Below are 13,258 nucleotides of genomic sequence, written 5' to 3'. Positions count from 1 at the left end.
TGAGCTATCCCAATTTGCGATAGAACTTCTGGCCTGCCCCGCTTCAAGTGTCCTGTCAGAAAGGACCTTCAGTGCAGGAGGAGGTATTGTAACTGAGAAGAGAAGTCGCCTAGGTCAAAAAAGTCTAGATTACCTCACCTTTATTAAGATGAATGAGGGATGGATCCCGAAGGGAGTGACAGTGGGCGATACATTCGACTAAAAAAGGCCTAGGGGGGGACTACTTAACACTCCACTCCTATCTGGTGGCACATTAGATTGCACGCGCAGTGCCCCAAATTTGAAGTAGGAGGACCGACCAAACATCTTTTTCCATCTCCCGCTTCCTAAAATCGATGCCTTATATACACGTCCCCTGATAGGGGACGTAACAGGGATTAAACTGATAGTAATAGTACTACTTAACACACTAATCCTATCTGGTGGCACATTAGATTACACGTGCAGTGCCCCAAATTTGAAGTAGGAGGACTGACCAAGCATCTTTTTCCATCTCCCTCTTCCTAAAATCGATGCCTTATATACACGTCCCCTGATAGGGGACATAACAGGGATTAAACTGATAGGAATAGTACTACTTAACACACCACTCCTATCTGATGGCACATTAGATTGCACGCGCAGTGCCCCAAATTTTAAGTAGGAGGACCGACCAAGCATCTTTTTCCATCTCCTGCTTCCTAAAATCGATGCCTTATATACACGTCCCCTGATAGGGGACATAACAGGGATTAAACTGATAGGAATAGTACTACTTAACACACCACTCCTATCTGGTGGCACATTAGATTGCACGCGCAGTGCCCCAAGTTTGAAGTAGGAGGACCGACCAAGCATCTTTTTCCATCTCCCGCTTCCTAAAATCGATGCCTTATATACACGTTCCCTGATAGGGGACGTAACAGGGATTAAACTGATAAGAATAGTACTACTTAACACACTACTCCTATCTGGTGGCACATTAAATTGCACGCGCAGTGCCCCAAATTTGAAGTAGGAGAACCGACCAAGCATCTTTTTCCATCTCCCGCTTCCTGGGTGGAGGAAGAGAGACCTTCAATGACATCAGTGAGGACAAGGAACGGGACATGGCTAGCTTGGTATCCAACCTTGCGCAATTGGGGAGTTTGCGGTTGCGCAAATGGACTGTTTGCGGTTCGTTAAACAGGGAGTTTGGTCTGTCACTGTGAAGAGGGCGTAACCCTTACACTACCTGATCGATACAACATCATACCTGATGTTTTAAAGCACGTTATTCCAAACAATTTAGGAATGTTAGGTTATTATTCCCTTTATGGATTAAAACCAGACTCTGCATCAACTATGTAATTTTCCATGGGAGTTTTGCCATGGATCGCCCTCCGGCATGCCACAGTCAAGGTTTTAGTCCCCTTGAAACAACTTTTCCATCACTATTGTGGCCGGAAAGAGTCCCTGTGGGTTTTAAAATTCGCCTGCCTATTGAAGTCTATGGCGGTTCGCCCGGTTCGCCCGTTCGCGAACATTTGCGGAAGTTCGCGTTCGCCGTTAGCGAACCGAAAATGTTATGTTCGCAACATCACTAATTACAAATATAAGACCACCTCTAGTGTTTCCAGTATAGATAAAACTATATTCAACTGCATAATAATTTTACATTCTTGGGCTTAACTGCTATGCCACTTATAAACTTGCTAATATTGTGGGATGCTGTTCATGTCACACGTGGGTGTGGTGGTAACATGAACACACAGCTTTATTGTCCATCCAAGGATGTCATGCCAGGTGTAAAGGAAGCCGTTTTCAGCAATGTATATGTTTTAATCAATATGTTTGCTGGGGATTTTCTGTACAAGTTGATTACTTGTTATTTTGTATATAGAAATATATATATACTATTTGTACATTGACACATGTTTTGTAATTTCGGCTCTTTACCAAAATAAATTCACAGTTACAGTTAAATAATGCACATGGGCATAAAGTACATGTATATAACTAAATAAATAATATATATATATATATATATATATATATATATATAAATAAAATTTTAATTTCATGTATACATTTTGCAGTACATTGATAGGCCAAGTTTAATACCCTTTTGGTCCATCTGAATTTCGTTTACTAAATCTTTTTTTGTTAGGGAAATTTAGCTGAGCCGGACACACTCTTAGGAAAAAAATTTGGTCGTCGAAATTTTCTTTTTCAGGCAAATTGGTGCAGCCAAGAAAATTGTTGTTTGTTGTATACAACTCTATTAATCACATTCCAAATTCAGTAAAAGTGGGAAACAATTTATTGCAATGTACTGTTTAGCAAATAAACTTCCAAGTTATTTCTAAATGAAATATGTGAATGGAAGCGATCATCTCAATCAGGAGCCAAATCCGAACAAACTTTGGAATAATTATATGTATCAGAGCCTGAAGGAAAGCTGTGAAATCCTGCGTTTTAATGCTAAATCGTTACGTGTTTGTTTAAAAATATAATTTGTCTTATTAATGCAGTTTAATCTGCAGTTTACCATCACGTATACATTCATTTAAATTACATTTTTACTTCATCATTGAATTCTAAGTATATAATATGCGGCAAGAGCTTGTCTGTGATTTTGTCACCATGTACAGTGGCAAAGGGGCTGCCTGTTAACCCTTTCCACGCTGCTTCCTGCAATCTGGGTTTTTCTCACAACAAACTATAAAAAAATAATGGGAAAGTGCAAATTCAGCATTTATTACAAAGCATCCCTCATTGCTAAAAAAAAAAAAAAAAAAAAAAAAAACAGCATAAAACAGCACAAATTCTACATCGCTATGCATGTTGCTACTGAACTTGGAGATTTAAAAGCAAATAAAAACAGCTGCCAAAAATACATTATTTTGAAACATCTACCCACTCACCCTCCTTTTGAAAGGAGATGTTTTGAACTCAGTTAGGTATATTGCAAGTCTTTTTAGATGAATACTTCTCTGTCATTACAGTATGTTCCTGGCAGGAGAACACATACAGAACATCTGCTTGGAATACCATTCTGTCATCAAGCTTTTAGATGACACTTCCTGACTTTTCGAGCTTTCTACATATCGTAATTAACTTGCTCCTAGTTCACAGTGAAACAGGGAAAAACAACAAAAAATTTCTAGCAGTGATTATGGGTTTATTGAGTGTATATGTATACTTACAAATTTACTGACACAAATACATATATAAATATATATATGTAAATACTCCTGATAGACATAGTTTATTTTAGTCGCACATGTGTTTCTCGTCCACATTGGATTGGACGAGAAGACAAAGAGTCAATGTAACCATGTGGGAGGCAGATCAGGCCATCGCTGGGTCTGGATCTTGGTAAGTAATAATCTTTTTAAATTATATTTTGGGGAGCCTTGAATCTAAATGGTGAGCAGAACACTATAGCATTGAAATATAAGTTTTCGTTTTACTGTAATAGTGATCCTGTTATCTGTATTTTGTATATATTTGGTCTTTACACTCAGCACTGCTGCTGAGAAATGCATGCTGTAGGTGTGCCCCTAATTCCCTCTTTTTCTGTATAGATTAGGTCAGTGAGGGCAGCCTATTTATTTGTCACATGATATAGATGTTAATTCTTCCATGTAAAATAATAATAAGTTATTATAAGTAATAAGTAATATAGTTAGTATTTTAGTAATAATAAGTAATATATTTAAATCCCTTTGTAGGGAAGAAATAGATATTATTCCCTGTAAATGTATGTTAATACTATGATGGTGGCAGTACCAGGGAAACTGGACATACCTTGCCCCCATCATTATATAGTATGGCACTGGCCCAGATCGTGTCATCTCCCCAAAATGTTTACTTGTTTGCCTTTTACAATCTTGTCACAGTATCCTTCTCTCTTCCTGTGTGCCATAATAGTTGTTTGTACTATAGAGTCCCATGCAGTTTCTGTATGGTCCCCCTGTCATTCGGCACCAGAACTGATTTATCAGAGGTTCATGCAAGAAACAGCATGGGCCTCTGTAACCTTCATTGCATGGAATCTCCAAACACCACCAGTCCCATTCCATCTATCTCCTTCAAGATCTCCTTTTCAATCTCTTCACTTCCCCTTTTCATCTTCCACTAATCATTCACTCATTTTATTTCATTATCTTTTCATTTTCTAACTGTAGCCTCCCCATGACACTCTTGCTACCTCTTCCACAGCTTGTACCATCAATCTCTAATCTTCCCCAAACTCCGCCCCCCCAGATGTTGCTAAACTACAAGTCCCATAATTCGTAGCTTATCTATTTTATTTATAGAATCATGGGAGTTGGAGTTCAGCAACATCTGGAGGGCTGAAGTTTGGGGAAACCTGCTTTAACCCCTTAAGGACCGGACTGTTTTTGCGATGTTGTACATTTGCGACCAGGCATCTTTTTACACTTTTGTGGTGTTTGTGTTTAGCTGTAATTTTCCGCTCTCTCATTTACTGTTCCCATACAAATTATATATTGTTTTTTCAGGACAAAAGGGGCTTTCTTTACATACCATTATTTATATAATCTCATGTAATTTAATTTTTAAAAAATGAAAAAATATGATGAAAAATTTAAAAAATACATGTTTTTTGACTTTTATGTGAAAAATCTTTTACTCATCTACAAAAGCAAATGAATAAAACTGCTAAATAGATTCAAAATTTTGTCCTGAGTTTAAAAATACCCAGTGTTTACATGCTTTTTGCTATTTTTTTGCATGTTATAGGGCTATAAGTACAAGTAGGATATTGCGGTTTCAAAACATACATTTTTAAAATGTATCAATAGTGACATTGTAACACTATTATCTGTCATAAATCGCTGAATAACACCCCACATGTACATATTTTTTTTAAAGTAGACAACCCAGGGTATTCAATATGGGGTATGTCCAGACTTTTTTAGTAGCCAGTTAGTCGCAAACACTGGCCAAAGTTAGCGTTCATATTTGTTTGTGTGTGAAAAAAGTAAAAAACTAAATTGAACGCTAATTTTGGCCAGTGTTTGTGACTAAGTGGCTACTAAAAAAGACTGGACATACCCCATTTGCAATACCTTGGGTTGTCTTCTTTTGCAAATGGTATGCCATCATGGGGGTAATTCTCATTCCTGGGCTACCATATGCTCTCAAAGGCAACGTAACCAACCTGGCCATTTTCAATGTAAAAATATTTGACCCATATATTTGACCCTGTAACTTTCAAAAACGCTATAAAACATGTACATGGGGGGTACTGTTATACTCAGGAGACTTTGCTGAACACAAATATTAGTGTTTCAAAACTGGAAAATGTATCACAACAATTATATCATCAGTAAAAGTGCTGTTTGTGTGTGAAAAATGCAAAAAAAGTCACTTTCACTGACAATATCATCGCTGTGATATGTTTTGCTGTTTTGAATCACTAATATTTGTGTTCAGCAAAGTCTCCCGAGTAAAACAGTACCCCCCATGTACAGGTTTTAGGGTGTCGTAGAACGTTACAGGGTAAAATACAGTGCTAGCAAATTAAATTCTCTGGACTGGCCTGGGTTGGCAGGCAGGTCCCTTAAATTGCAATTAATAAAATATCTTAATTATGTAAAAATATTACATAAATACGCACGTAGAATTTAAATATATATGCATATTTATATATTTGAAGTCTACGTGGATATTTATATAATTATTTATGTAATTTTGTATATGGACATATGAATAGTTCGTATTCTTTTTATTTATTTATATATACATAGATATATATACAATTTCATTCTAAGTGTATTTTGATATAAATATATATATATTAATATCAAAATACAGTTAGAATAAAATTTCGTATAGATATATAATTTTTAAAAAAAAATGTATTATTATTTTTACATGTTTAATTTAATTTAAATTACTTATTATTTGTATTTTATAATAATATATATATACAATATATATAGTTATTATATATAGTATATATATACGTGTGTAATTTAATTATAAGTGTATTTTTATATTAATATATGTACATATTAATATAAAAATACACTTAGCATGACATTATATATATGATATATAGACATCTATCTAATATTTTTTTTTTATTAACATTAACTTTATTTTTTTTTCTGATTTTACACTGGCAGGGAGACTGCCTGTCAGCACAGACAGTCCCCCTGCAGGCAGACACATGGACACCTATTGTGACCATGTGGTCACCCTGTTGAGCGATCACATGGCCACAGGGGTCCTAATCCGCCATGGGGAGACTGTCTGGGCTGCAGGCAGTCTCTCCACAACGGGAGCACCACCGATCGCCGCCGGGGGAACGACGGCGATCGGGTAAGTACATTTTAAATTTACGACGGTTCAGGACCGTCGTCGGTCGGCAAGGGAAAAATGCCGATGATGGTCCTGAACCGTCCTGCGTCCTTAAGAGGTTAAAGGGACACTCCACTGTCCAAATAAAAAATAATAATAATAATAATAATAACACCTGATCCACAATGAAAACATGCATGCATTTTATTATGTTTCTTCTTCCCAAACTTTATATGGCCATCCAATCACAGACTTTCCAAAAACAGCTCAGTACAAAGTATTTGCAAGGCAGGTGCTCTGGGCAATTGTTGCCTCTTGAGTTTAGCTCCACTGACCTACACAATCACAAAGTAACTGTATGACAGCAAGAGTGGTGCAACAATGTTAGTTTATAAAAGTGCCAATTTCCATTGAAATCTTTGCTTTTTTCACGCATAAAGAGTGCTTTATGGGTCTGGAATGTCCATTTAATCCCCCCCCCCCCCCCCCTAAAATACAGGCATTGGGCTGCAAGTGAACTTTCAAACAATTGACTTAGTATATTGTCAGTGACATTGGCATTTCTATAAATAATAGTAGAATACTGTCAGAACAAACACAAAGATATAAACCCATATTTTTTTCTACTGTCATCAAATTGTTCTTTTTTTTCCTGAACTCTATCTCGTGCTGTTGTTGTTTTATTTTTGTCTTACCTTTTTCTGATTTTAGAAAATTGTCATATTGGATTTTATTGAACGTTTTTCATATATAATTATCTATAAACATATAATTCCATGTCTTAATAATAGGAACGATGAAGCTAAGGACATCAAAGAATAACAATAACTTCTAAACATATTTCATAAGTTCAACTGTTTGATGCCTCACCATTTATACATCATTTTTCTAATGACTAGCTAAAAACGCCAGCACTAAAGATTTGCAATATAAAAAATCTCAGAAGCTTTTATTACTGAGGCTGAAATTGCATTTTGAGACTGGTGCCATAAAACAATATTGTCCTGCATTATTCTTTTGTTTCACCCCCCCCTTTTCCCTCCCCCCCTTTGTTCCAGCAGGTCTATGATGTCGAATACAAATTCGTCAGCAACGGTGAAAAAACAACAGTATTGATGGAAATTGATCCACAGAACAAAATTGAAACTTTTCGGAATGAGAACGGTACAGAAGAGGCAGTGGAAATCCATGATTTTAAGCATGTTAGTGTTTTGACAACTTGTTCATTTCATTTTGCTTCAGAAAAAAAGATAGATTTTTGAACTTTATAAATGATTCAAAATTACTTTCAAAATAACAGCCATAAGTTATTGCAAAATATGTTACCATTAATAGCAAAAAAGCTTCTATAAGCCAACGCAATACTTATTACAGAAAGGCAAGGAAAAAAAAGGTATTTACACAAAACAAGTCTTCTTTTTTTATATATACGGTATAGCACATATTTATTTCACTTTCAAACAGTTAGACATATGAATACATCTTGAGTCTCTTCTTTAACCAAGTGTGTGCCTGTTGTATTGTCTACATTTTAAAAGGCTATAAATTGGGCAGAATTTGCAGTGTTTCATGTCTAACTCCTATGTGCTCCTATAATCTAAAGAAAATGGGTAAGACTATACAGAAGTGGCTAAAAAAATAGATCGGAGATTAAAGGATCACTATAGTGTCAGGAAAACAAACTCGGTTTCATGACACTATACAACCCTTAGTTCCCCCCCACCCTCAGGGCCTCCTTCCCTTGGCGCTGAAGGGGTTAAAACCCCTTCAGTTACTTACTTTAATCCAGCGCCGGCCCGGTAACCTCTCCTCCAACTCCGATGTCGGCTCCTGAGTGGAGCGGAATGCGCATGCGCGGCAAGAGCCGCGCGCGCATTCACACAGTCCATAGAAAAGCATTTCTCAATGCTTTCCTAGGGATGTTCTGCACGCTGAATGCGATTTTTTTTTTGCATCCAGCAGCGCAGAAGCGCTTCTAGCGGCTGTCAGAAAGACAGCTACTAGACGCTCGATTAACCATTCTCTGAAACTGCTGTGTTTACATCTGAACGGTTAAAACCTGAGTGACCTGGCACCCAGACCACTTCATTGAGCTGAAGTGGTCTGGGTGACTATAGTGTCCCTTTAATAAACTTCCTCTAATGCATGCAATGACTTGTTATATTTTGTGGGACAATCCTTATAGAGTGCCATCAAAATCTCAATTTTAAGAAACTTAAATAATTGAAAAGGTTATGATTAAGGGAGTATCTTGCTCCATCTTCCTGCTGATAGTTGTTTATAAATTCAGCATTTTATTAAAATTGCCGCAGCTATTTGTCTGGGTTCCCCTGTTTCAGAAGCAGAAAATGAGAAGTTTTGACTTCCTCGATGGATAAGCCAATTTTGTGCATATTGTATTTGCACACCACATACAGAAGTGGCGAAGATATCTTAAGATATTGCTTATCACATAAACCAAATAGGAGGGCCCACAGTTTCCATGCATGTCTCTTTATAATTCTGTGCTGGCTAAGGAAGGACATCCCATCCTAGCGTGAAATGTATAAGTGCAAAACAAGAAACATTAAGTCAACATTCTAATAGCTGCTGTATGACAGGATCTCAGTCATAAAGATAGAAAAAGAAACACATATTTGCTCCATACACATCTTCAAACAAAAATGAGGATAATTCACATTTTGTTCATCCAAATCACTAAAACACGACACCCCACATTTTGAATGGGGAAAACTGTGAGGTGTAGAGTGCACATGAAATTCAATTTGGCCTTGTTTTCTTGAACTTTGCTTTTGTTGAGTCCATGTCAATTTATGGAAGTTTTCATTGCATTTGAGATTGCCCTCCCCCTGGTTCCTATCAACCTTTCATCATGAGGTAGAAGACACCAAGACCATCATGAAACTCACTTTTTGGCATCAGAACAGCTTGACTCTATCAGCGTTAATTACTAAAGTGAAAATTCAAAGTTAATTTAACATCTAAGGTCAAGATAGCCGAACTAGAAAAATTCTCTATGGCAGCTATGCTTTAAGTTCAGCTACTCTGACTTCAATTTGAAATTTTCTTTGAATTCACTTAGAATTTTCACTTTAGTAAATCAACCTGTATGGCTAAAATTGTATCTATTCAGCCACAAGCTCACCATATGATCCACTTGGGTCTGCAATATAGCTTGTTGTCTTCCATCTAGTTAGTCTTATGTGGATCAAGATGACAAGGTAATTGGTACGTTACAGCAATTACTAACTTAAAGGTTAAACAGGGTCAAATCAGGCCTCAGTAATTAAGGTGATTTAATTACGGTTAGTGGAAACACAAATATTAACCTAAAATAGTCATTAAAATACCATAATCGATAGTAAGTGAAGATACAACCAACCAAACAAACCAGGACCTAACCAAAGACGATATACCTGACAAACATAAAATCCTTAATAACAGGGGTAGAGGGTGGCTAGGTAATACTATTTTAAATTTACTAATTTATTATAGAAAGGGAGGCTTTTTTAGGAATTAATATGTCATTAGTTTGTTCTAAATTGAAGATTATACTAGCTTTAGTGTACTAATAATCTTAATTTTAGTAATGACAGGAGGCGAATATTTGCATATCTTTCTTTACTGAAAACTCCAGCAGCATAGAAACAGTAACAACCAATCAGAGAAAAGATATGGTGCCCATAAAAGGCCCTGTCTATGACATCACTTCCTCTTTCTTTGAAGCGAAACAATAAATATCAACAATAAACATAATCATATTACGTCAACAGTTCCACAACATATTAGAATAATCAACTCCAGTAGTTCCGTGATGTAGAGTTATGGAAGGTGAGTCTTTGTCTTGATGAGAAGACTTTCACGCTGTAAGAAAAAGAAAAAGGTGAAAGGACTCTGGCGTGGTAGCTTGTCCGCATACAATAAACATTAAGAATCTGATATACCAATGGATACTAGAATGAGTAACATATCAATATATATTAATTCTAAAGCAATGATATTTAAGAATCTGTAAACACAACATAATTCAAGGTACATGTCTAATTATTCAACCTATACAAGTCTCTCAAGCCCCATATCTAAGTAGCAAACATACAACCATAACGTACTTACCTTCCTGAACATAGAGGGCATATTCTGTTAAACACGAGAAAAACATGGGAGGGATCCTATAGGGTGGGAAATATTCGCCTCCTGTCATTACTAAAATTAAGATTATTAGTACACTAAAGCTAGTATAATCTTCAATTTTACCACATGACAGGAGGCTTCATATTTGCATTTTTAAAGCTTAGAATTGACCAGTGTGAAGGAAGTATGAGATGTTTGCCGAAATAGAGCGTTCTAAACGTACCCTTCTCGCGCTCAAACCGCGCATCGTATAATGTCGGTTAGGGAAGCGTCGGCCGAAAAGGACTTGTGGGGCCACCGCACCCTTGACCGAGTGGGCTCCGAAACAAGGTTCGACGCTCGTTAGATGCAATAGCCCGCGGCTCCATCTAGCCCGTGCAGTGGTAGGCACCTCTCCATGAGATTCCACGTAAGAAGTCGGGAGTAGACCCGTCGCATGAATACGAAGGGGAATGATTTCGGTACACCCCATTAGCGTTCCGACCACACCTAGTTTGGTGTCTGACACAAAGTATGGGTATGACACCGAAGATGAACTGGACTAGTTCGTCTCGCTATGGTAAAGGTAATCCCATCTGGTGTGATAGAGGAAACCATCCATATCGAAAGCCCTAATGTCCGTCACCCGTCTAAATAAGGCGAAGCATAACAAGCGGGCTACTTCGGCTGAAAGTTGTTTCCGTGACAAACAAGGATTGTCCTGCTATTCCCCAAGGAATAGCAGCACCACATTCACCTGCCAGAGGTGTGAATACTTGGGTGCCGGGTCTCGATAATTCGGCACCCCGTATCAGTCGACAAACCGGTGGATCTTGACCTACTGGTCCGCCCTGTACCGGAACGTGCGCCACTGATATGGCAGATCCGATCACGTTGAGGGACCGATATGACCGCCCCAACGAGACCAGGTGTGACAGATAGTTAAGGATCGGTGGGGTAGGTGCGGTAAAGGGATCGGAATCCCTTTCCACCCAACATACACTCCAGGCCGGACAGGCAGAAATATAGCATTTCCTGGTGCCGGGGGCCTGAGTCCCATCAGAGGTCTTTAGTTGATGCAATAGGTCGCGGACATTTCAGGAGGCCCTGAAATCGTTCAGTCCACTAGTGCCAGTCGTCCTTCCATGACAAAGAAGTGAGCTTCCCCTTGAGGTCCCGTCAAAATAGAGGGAAGGTAGGGAGTGGTAGAGGGTCCTCGCGAGATGTCCCCAGGTGATCCGGGAACCACGGTTGGCATTGTCCGAGGAGTGTCAGGAGCGATATCCTGTGTGTGCGTGTGTATCGAAATAACCCTTGCCATTGCGGAGAGCGGTTGGGTCCGTTTGAATGGGTTCATCCACCACTACGCATCCGGAGGAAGAGTAAATGATTGATTCGCCGATCCAAGTTTGCAAGTGAAGTAGTCACCATCGAAATTCCGTCCTTCTGCCGACAGTGGTCGCATGAGTGACCGGCGTGTGCGTATCTAACCAGCAGTCGTTGTATGGCCCCGTAGCGTAGTGGGTCAGGGGATATCGATTGTATGGAGGAGGAGAGGAGGAGAGGAATCCCACAATCCGGTGAATATTCTGAGAGGAATCGTATCCAACCTTAGATCGTGTCCGACATCCAACCGTATAGGGGTGATCTTGTTGGGGACCGACGCGTAACATAGTTCTCCAAGCCGATGTCGAAACCGAGGAACTGACCCGACACAGATGGGGGAGCAATTGTCTGCGTACTACCAAACAAAAAACCCGTGAAGTCCAGAACGTGAACGACAAATTTGACTGCAAACGTAGTCTGGATTCGCAAGGGGTCAGCAAGTCCTCCAGGTACACGGGACATCGCACGTCCAAATTCGCGGATGTGAGCCCTCACCGGCTTCAGTAGCTTTGTGGGTACCACAGCGTCGTAAACTGCTGTGTTAGTCCTCATCACTGGGATCGGAGGAAAACTAGATAGTTTAGAGTAGCGGATATTGACAAGTATGTGTCCTCAGGGTCCCGATGTGTAAACCAGTCGCTACCGTTCAGGAGATCTAGAAGAAGGTAGATTTTCCCTATCCTGAAGCGTTTGTATACCACGTAGGAGTTCCCTTGATGATAGGTTGACTCACTAGTAGATGAAGCGGTTGGTGGTTCGGTTCCGCTACCGACCAGTCCTCCCAAAAAAGACACCTTTCCCCGAAGGGGTGTGGAGGATTTGCCTCAGGGAGGTGTGGGCTAAAGTTAGTGTGGTGGGTGAGTTCCCACCGTCAAATAGTATGTCTTGTGCTTCTGGGTCGAATACTAGTCGATCTTACGTTCCACTTCCTCAGATGGCGAGTTGTCTTCGTGTGAGTGATCTATTATGTCCAACGTGCGTGGTGGATATCTACTTGGACATGAAGGTCTCCAGCAAGCAGTGTGGGGCAGAGCTCCTAACAAGAAAAAACATACTCCATTGAGTAGGCTAGAAGTCCTAGGGGGTTGAGAGTGTTCTCCATGACCCGTTCTCATCCTGTTGGGAGATAGTAGTCAGTGGGAGTAGTGTTTGAGGGTCAGCCCGTAGGGGTGTTAGACTCCCGGTAGCACTGGGGGTCACCCAGGTAAAGCGGCTTGAATTGCCTGCATCAGGTTGTCTGAACGTATGAAATACTCGTGTCAAGTGTAGAGGGGTCACCTCCATTAGTTTAATCCGGCTATTGGGAGCTGTGGCGTAGGCGCGATTGACCGGTAGAGCTGGTCCGGTTAGCTGGGTGCACCATAAATGCACGCCAGAGCTGTAAGCACGGATGTAACTATACTGGCTTATTATAGAAGCGCGTGGGACCTGCCCCCATAAGGTCTGCAGTCGCAGGGTCCACGTGTAT

At 39.5% G+C, this 13,258-nt stretch overlaps 1 protein-coding gene across 1 annotated transcript in view; it reads left to right on the top strand.

Annotated features, from left to right (window-relative positions):
* Positions 1-13,258, top strand: part of TNMD (tenomodulin) — a 90,527-nt gene that overhangs the window by 32,828 nt on the left and 44,441 nt on the right. Inside the window, exon 3 of the mRNA XM_063433338.1 lies at positions 7,356-7,496. Coding sequence (XP_063289408.1) covers positions 7,356-7,496 — 141 coding nt within the window. The remainder of the gene's footprint in view (positions 1-7,355; positions 7,497-13,258) is intronic.

This window comes from Pelobates fuscus, chromosome 9 (assembly GCF_036172605.1).
Source record: "Pelobates fuscus isolate aPelFus1 chromosome 9, aPelFus1.pri, whole genome shotgun sequence".
NCBI classification, from domain to species: domain Eukaryota; kingdom Metazoa; phylum Chordata; class Amphibia; order Anura; family Pelobatidae; genus Pelobates; species Pelobates fuscus.
The sequence above is the reverse complement of the archived record's forward strand: the minus strand, read 5'-3'. Positions and strand labels throughout refer to the sequence as shown.